This window comes from Ambystoma mexicanum, chromosome 6q (genome assembly GCF_040938575.1).
Source record: "Ambystoma mexicanum isolate Mex_15411 chromosome 6q, UKY_AmexF1_1, whole genome shotgun sequence".
In the NCBI taxonomy this organism is placed as follows: Eukaryota; Metazoa; Chordata; class Amphibia; order Caudata; family Ambystomatidae; genus Ambystoma; species Ambystoma mexicanum.
The window spans coordinates 882765098-882773409 of NC_090937.1; the positions used below are offsets into that span (position 1 = coordinate 882765098).

Here is an 8312-nt window from a genome sequence, read left to right on the forward strand (position 1 = left end):
CCACCTCCCTTGTGTACCTTGTTGTTGCATAGTCAATTACAACATATAATCATTATACTTTGTTAACACAATGCAAAAAATCAAATTTTCATTGAGGGTTAATGTCACCCGATGTTGTGTAAATTGCCTCCAATTCTTTTTAACTATAAATTATTATTTTACTTTCAACAAATGTTCAAGAGTATAGCTTTTGACGACAAGAGTCAGCGTCATAACTTCGTAGTCTGCTGCTATACAACAGAAATTTTCAGTTTTATCGATTCATTCTTAATTTTATTTCCTCACCCCCTACCCAGGTCCTTTATCTCTAGGTTCCAGAGTCTTTTGACCTTTCCGTTAATCCGTCCCCATAAGAGGATTCCACTTCTTTTGTGTTCCTGGCTGTCAGGGGGTGTAACCGTTTTGGGAATCTGAGGTTTGAAGAAACAAAATGTGTTAGCAAACAGTATTTAATTCATAATTCCCAGGATATACGTTTTGACTCAGTTCAGTGAATATGCAGGAAGTCCACAGTCTTATTGGAAAAACTGACTTGTAGTCTCTAAGTCACTAGGCTCAAGTTTAGGAGCGAAGCATATTCCTCTGATTTTGATCAGAATTGTACATGTTCAATCATGATTTCAAGTACTAGGTTCATTTCCAAACTGACTGCAGACACAATGTGCCACAGATTGTTTTTCCCCTGTAAGGTCTTCAAATAGAACCATTTGGCAAGTGTCTATATGTTCTAGTTATGAACCAGTTTTGGTTTCGAAGGTTGCCACTTCTTCTGAGAAGTCCGACGTTGTCAGGCCTCTGAAGCAATGGGAAGGAAAAAAGCTGAAACATAAGGTTCATCTGATACCAATTAAGCATTAACAAGCTGGACAGATAATAATGTGGCTGTGGCTCAAAAAAAGTCAGTCTTGGAGTGGAAAGAGTACTTTTCTGTCCCACCGTAGCATTCCATGTTCTTTTTTCTCGTCGTGCTGATTCTTTCTCTTTCTTTGCTCTGGGTTGTTAGGTGATCGATATATTTCTGAGGTTGCGTGGTTTATAGAAATGAGCTTCCCTGTCTCCGACAAAGTCTCTAAACGGGGACCATATGGATAAGTATCTCTGGTAAGTCTCTGTTCTTATGGCAGTTACCTTCTCCATTGCCATTACTCCCCATATTTTCACCCACCACCATGGTGTCGTTGGGCCCTCTGGCGTTTTCCACCTTTGTGCCAATGTCATTCGTGCCGCCGATAGTAAGTGTGTTATTAGAGTGGATATATGCCCTGATGCCGCATATATACCCTCTGCCTCCGCTCCCAACAGGATCACTTTAGGTGATAGTGGTAGTTCTCTGCCAGTAATGTCTTTGATGTGTCCCAGTATCTCCTTCGAATAGGTAATCGCCTTGGGGCATGTCCACCACATGTGGAACAGGTCTCCTGGTCTCCTCTCCCTCCACATTGTCTCCAACAGTTTGGGGGATATTCTGAGTTTATTTTGTGTAGTCTGTGGGGGGACATGTACCATCTGTAGCATAATTTATATGCAGCTTCTTTAATTGCTGTACATTTGGAGGATCTATGAGCTCTCATCCATATCTGGTCCCACTCTCTTTCCGTTATTGGCTCTCCTAAATCTTTTTCCCAATTCTCTTTATAGGTTGTCTGTTGGTTGTGCTCCATCGAGTAGCCTGTAAATTCTAGATATCCCTCTCTCTGGTTTCCCCTCTTGCACTGTTAGTTCCAAGCCTGTTAGTGTTCTTGTACCCGCTCTTTTCACTGATGGGTGGGAGATCCAGTGTCGTATTTGCATGTATCGGAACCTTTCATTTTCCCCTAGATCGAATTTCTTTTTGCATTCTAAGAAAGGGATTGGGTCACCGTTTTGGTATATGTCCTGCAGTGTTAGGGTGTCTGCGCCTTTCCACCCTACCCAGAAATTCTTCTTCAAGCCTGGGGTGAAATCGATGTTATGTGCTATTGGGGATAATGGGCCCAACCCTCATTTGATCTTTTTCATTTGTATGGCTCTGTCCTAGTTACTCAGGGCTGTTTTAGTAGCTCCTAGTAGTTTTCCTTCTGTTTCGCGGGCCTTGGGGTTCAGTGCTAGGAGCGCTGTTATCGGGATCTGTGTGGATGCTTGTTCTATGGCTCTCCATCCTTTGGTGTCGGCTGGGTTAGCCCACTATAGTATGGGGGCCAAGTGCGCTGCCATGATGTATCTGCCCAAGTCTGGAACTCCCAGGCCTCCCAGGAGCGGAGGACGGGTCAGTATACGTCTCTGTATTCTGGGTCTCTTTTTTTCCCATATGAATCTAAATACTGCGTTTTGAAGTTCTTTGATCATCTGTGGCGGGATCTCCACGGGTATTGAACTGGTCACATATAATAGGCGGGGGAGAAGGGTCATCTTTACCGCTGCTATTCTGGCAAACCGCGACAGTTCCTGGTTATCCCATCTCAGTAGGTCTGCTTGTAGTTGTTTCCAAAGAGGGGGGAAGTTTGATTTATATAATTCCTCAAATTTCTTTGCCAGGTGAACTCCCAGGTATTCTAGAGTGTTTTCCTCCCATCTCAGGGGGAAACTCTGCTTCATGCCGTTTATTGTATTTGCGTCCTCCGTTATGTTTAATGCCTTTGATTTATTGTAGTTGATTGTGAATCCGGATATGGTGGCAAATTCCTCCAGTGTTTCAACGGCTCTCGGTAGTGTGTTCTTAGTGTCTCCCATATAGAGCATCACATCGTCAGCGTATAATATTTTCTGCGGGGTCTCCTTGATTTGCACTCTTTTATAGCGGGGTCTCCTCTGTACCGCGCTGCTAATGGCTCCATAGCCATTGCAAATATTAGTGGGGTTAGGGGGCAGCCCTGGCGTGTACCCCTCCATATCTCCACTTGTTTTGAGTCGCGGGTGTTTATCCGGAATGATGTTGATGGGCGTTGAAAGTTTGCCAGGATCATCCTGCTGAATTGTGTCCCGCATCCGAATTTCTCCAGGATCATCCGAAGGTATTCCCAGTCCAAGCTGTCGAAAGCGCGTGACGCGTCTAGGGCCGCTATTGCAAATTTCTGATTTGTGCGTCTCCCCCATTCAATTACATTTATGGCTCGTCTAACGTTATCTTGGGTGTGACGTCCCCTAACAAAACCTGCTTGATCTTCGTGGATGATATCTGGGAGGATCAGCGATAGTCTATTCGCTAGTATCTTTGTGTATAGCTTTGCATCTGTGTTTAGGAGTGCTATCGGGCGGTAACTTGAACATTCGGCGGGATCCTTGTTTGGTTTCAGCACAAGGATTGTTGATGATCTTGCCATAACTGGGGAGATCGATCCAGTCTCTCCGATTGTGTTGAAAAGTCGGGTGAGGGGGCCTAGTAGTTGTGTTCGGAATGTTTTGTAGTACGCATTTCCGAAGCCATCTGGGCCTGGGGTCTTGTTCCTTGGTAATGAAGAGATAGCTTCATTGATTTCTTGGGCTGTGAATGGCCTCCCTAGGATTTCTGTGTCCTTGTCCGAGATTTGGGGTAGATGGGTAGCCAATAGATAAGATGTTTGGTCTGTCGCATTTAGGTTTGCTCCCTGTAGTAGTTCTTCATGAAACCGGACGATTATTTCCAGTTTCTCTTCCTCTTTTGTGATCATGTCCCCTTTTTCATTTCTTAGGGCGGCTATATAGTTACAGGATTCTTGTTTGTTTAGTTTAGCCGCCAGGAATTTGTTTGCCTTGCCTCCGTGGACGTAGTAGGATTGCTTAGTGGTAAGGAACATCTGTGCTACCGCATCCGCAGTGTGTCCTTCTATTTGGGCACAAGCCTTCTTTAATTCCCGCCAGGATTTCTGCGTTTGTCGGGACTTGTGGTTTTTCTCTGCCTCTTTTAGGGCTAGTTGAATCCTCCGGGTTAATAACGCCCGTTCCCTACAGTATATTGCTGCCTGGGCCATGAATTCTCCTCGGATTACAGCTTTCCCCGCATCCCAGACTGTTTTCCAGTCAACCTCGCCGTTGTCGTTCTCTTCAAAATAGTTGTTTATAGTTTCCTCCATGTGTGCCCTAAGCGCTAGATCGCGCAGGATCAGGTCGTTGAGTCTCCACGGCGGGCGTTGTTTGTTTTCCCCTCTGTCTATTTACAGGATAACCAGTACTGGGGCGTGGTCCGAAATGTATTGTGTTCCTATTTCCGCCTTAGTCACTTGGGGGATTAGAGTTGCTGAGACCAGGATCATGTCTATTCTGGAGTATCCTCTGTGTACTGCAGAATAGTGAGTGTATTCTCTCTTGTTTCCTTGGAAGAAGGGCCAGGTCTCGATTACTTCTAGCTCTATGAGGAGCTTTCCCAACGCCTGTCTGTTTCTCTGGTCGGCTACTGTACGGGGCAGGGTTTTATCGAGGCTAGGGTCCATTATGCAGTTGAAGTCCCCTCCTATGATCGTTTGGCCTTCGCACCAACTCCCTATTTTTAGTAAGAGCTCTGTGATGTATCGGTCTTCTTTGTCGTTAGGGGCGTATATCGCCAGGATCTTGTAGGTCTTCCCTTTGATAGTTCCCTTGATTCCCAGGTATCTCCCTTCAATATCACTAATTATCTGTTTGCAGAAATTCAGTCCCTTGGTCAACAGTATTGCAACCCCTTTTGTTTTCGAGCAGCTGGAGGCGAAGTATTGTTGTGGGAATGCCTTGTTACGCATTCTTTTTTCATCCGTTTTCAGGAGGTGGGTCTCTTGCAGGATAGCTACCTTTGCAGGCAACCTCTCAAGCCTGTTGACAATCGCTCGTTTCCCAGGGGAGTTCAGCCCTTGTACATTTAGCGAGATGATCATTGTCTCTGCCATTTTTGTACGGGATATGTTTGTTGCTTCTGTCTCTTACTGTGTTTAGTTTTGGGTTAGTTTGAAGTGGCCCACCTGCCGTGGTCAGGTCCTTCCTCCGTGTCTCCTCCAGTCGCTTCTTTATTTAGTGTCTTTTTCAGGGTGTTTCGTTCGTGATATTTGAAGGGGCCTGTCAGTTTCTTTTCTATGTTATGTCTTCTTTTCCTTTCTGATGACCATTCCCATTGGTTGTTTTGGCTGCTGGGTGTGCTATTTTGTGGGCTAGTTCCGGTTTGGCTTTGTTCTTCCTCAATTTGTAGTAACGCCAGGCCTTCCTCGCATGTGCTGATCCTTCTTTGCTTCCCTTTCCAGGGGAAGGCTAGTCCAAAGGGGAATGTCCATCTGCATGCGATTTGTTCAGATTGTAGTGCTTTTGTGATTGGTGGCATAAGCTTCCTCTTTTGTAGGGTAATCGACGCTACGTCTTGGTACAGTTGGATTCGCCCTCCATTGATTGTTATTTCTTTGTGGGTACGTGCGGCTCTCAAGATGTTCTCTTTCAGGCTATAAGAGGTCATGGCGATAAGAACATCTCTAGGTCTCACTCCTGGTTCATTCCTTTTGGGGCCCACTCGGTGGATTCTGTCAAATTCGAATCTCTCTGGGGGGCGGGGGCAAGAGGGAAAATATTTTAAAGGCTTATGTGGTGCCATTTGACGACTCTGCACAAAAGTTTGCAAAAAGATTTTAGACCTAGATATGAATGTTTTCTGCAAAGTTTGGTGGGATTTTGTCAAGAGTGTGCAAAATTAGAGGGATGTCTCAAAATTATTAGATGGCTTGTTTGCCGTTTGATGAATGTGGACACAAGTTTTCAGAAAGATTATAGACCCAACCTTGATTTTTTGGCAAAGTCTGAATGGATTTTGTCAAGTGAGGGCTAAGTTATATGACTATTTTATGTACGTACATTTTGACACTTTGCAAACTAGTGTATGGAACATTGGCAAGGACCTGAAAGCATGGTTTTGCAAATGTGTGTGTGTTTTATTTTTTGAAAAGCGTCAAAATGTAGGTACAAAACATAGTGATATACCTTTGGTGACTGAGGTATAGCCTCTGGCCATGGGCAGGACAATCTGGCTACTGGCCATGACCACGACCACGAGGGACCGGCAATGGGGTTAAAGTGGGCATAGCCACCAGGGACCGTCTATGTGGTAACGTTTTTCGAAATTGGGATAGGTTTGAATGGGGCATTTCAAGGTGTATGCAGTCCATAGAGAAAGGATGTCATGCATTGTGGTGACTCTATTAGAGCAGATCTGCCACCCAGCAAATGAGGGCCTCCAAGCATTGAGTGCAGGCGAGTTGACCTATGTCTAACAAACAATGGCAGAAATTGCTTCAGCATGGTGAATGTAAACACCATCATTTATTCATTAACGGTCAATATTTATCTTGCATCAATTTTTCATTTAGATTGCAAGAGAATATGACTTGCTGATAGTAGAAGACGACCCTTACTACTTTCTCCAGTTCACAAAGGTAAGACATGATTGCTCATATACCCTTACATACAGTTGCTGTTTGTTTCACTCGTATTATCTGCTATTTAAGGCACATTTTTTTTTATCAAAACGTGAACTAATAGTGTTTGCTGATATATTTTAACCTTTGCCGCTAATGTTCGTACTAGAGGTGAAACACACTAGGTTTGTACGTGGGTTGTATTTTACTTGTATTGTGCGTTGGAAGAAAGTCAGCCTTTGTTACTGTGTTGGTGGTATCGGACATAAAAAAAAAAACGCGAACGAACATTTCTAAATTGCCCTTTGCTTTAGAGCCCGCTTGCTTGCTGTTTTGAATAGAAGCAGTTTTGCACGCTAAATTACTTTCCTGTCTGGGAATGTAAACGAGTTTGGCGACTACTCCGTGCATTGGCGCTTCTAGTAGACCGCAACAGAAGAAGGTGATTGCATTACAAACCACAAGAGCGTGTAAATAAACATTGCAAGTTATTATAACTGTGACAAGTCAGTTTAAAGTGGACTTAATCGGCAATGTTCACGCTGCTCAGCATTGCACGCGGGTTGCCGAACAGGTATTTCATTTACTTCCTAACCTGGTTGAGCGCTCTTTGTACAAAGCAAGGCCTGGCAAGCTTTCGTTTTCTGACTGTCAATTAAATATCATAGCACACTTAACGCACTGTATCTAAAAGGTATGAGTGGGTTTATGTCGGAGGGAGGTTTCTGTAAATATTAGGAAATGTATACTGAATCGATTAAACCAAATGCATTTTTCTTCTGGCAAGGTAACAAAAAAATGACAATTTGTTCTCATTCTGTATGTTTGTAGCATTATATAATGCAGATGTTTGCAAAGCATCATAACTGGGTGGCAATTTGTACAAGGGACACTTTGCTCGTATTTAGTTTTGTCCGAAAGACGGCAAAAGTCACCTGTGGTCAACATAAGTGTGCTGTTTCATATTTAAGGATAACACAATGCTTTTTGACTGTTTCCTTCCTTTTGAGCATTCCTCCAATTGGGTTCTTAACTAACCTTCACATAGTAAACTCTGACAAACACTGATTGGATGTCACTCTGTGTCAACAGAACCTCGGTTTGCTCCCACCCTGTAAAGCTAGTCAGTTTGTGGGTATGGCCACTAGCAAATCTACATTCATCCGTAGCCCCTTCTGACGCCCTATGTATTAAAAATGAAAATTCCCCTTAATCTCATTTTAATGTCAATGGCAATACGCCTAGCTGTTGACCCCACCCCCAGCTTTTACCACTTTGAAAGAATCCACAAGACTGAATATAAGTTTTGTGGCTGGACCTCTTTGCAAATCAGTCATTCTGCACCTTTTCAACTTCAGAGGGTGCATCTAGCTGACTAAAGAGATAGGGGCAGACAATTGCGTAAAGTAGTTGCATACAGTGATTTGCGCCATGGCCCATGGCAGCCGATTCCTGTGTGCATGAACACCTCTTTATAGATCTTGTAAAGACATTTTAGAAAGGCTTGGTCACTCCAGCCTCATTGTCACAGAATCGAATACCATCGAATACCATTTTATTTTCCACGCTCTGTTGCTCACAATGCCAGACTGCACTCATATTTTCTTTGAGAGACACACACACACACACACACACACACCCCCAACAAACAGACTTGGACGAATCTCAGGATTCTGTGACTTCTCTCAGAGGGGAACCTTTCTTTGTGAGGCTAGAGAGATGAGACCGCTACGCAATCCCAAGAGGTAGAGGCAGCCTGGACCTCACCGCAAGAGATTCCCCCTCTGGGGACGAGGACTCCCGTTCTGATGAGGAACTCCCTAAACCCTGTCATACCAGCACATCTTCAAAAACATCTAATAAAAGAGTATGAAGAACAAGCTAGGATCTGTAATTGTCAAGTAGACCCTCTGTCTGTCCTTATGAAGAAACACTTGGCTGGTACTGTGACGAAGATAAAATCACTGGAACAATAAAGACTGTAATGGAAAC

General features: G+C 43.9%; 1 protein-coding gene across 4 annotated transcripts in view; it reads left to right on the forward strand.

The window, feature by feature from the left end:
• Positions 1 to 8312, forward strand: part of AADAT (aminoadipate aminotransferase) — a 1031752-nt gene that overhangs the window by 520366 nt on the left and 503074 nt on the right. For all 4 annotated transcript variants that reach the window (XM_069631415.1, XM_069631412.1, XM_069631413.1 and 1 more), the window contains exon 7: positions 6273 to 6338. In XM_069631415.1, coding sequence (XP_069487516.1) covers positions 6273 to 6338 — 66 coding nt within the window. The remainder of the gene's footprint in view (positions 1 to 6272; positions 6339 to 8312) is intronic.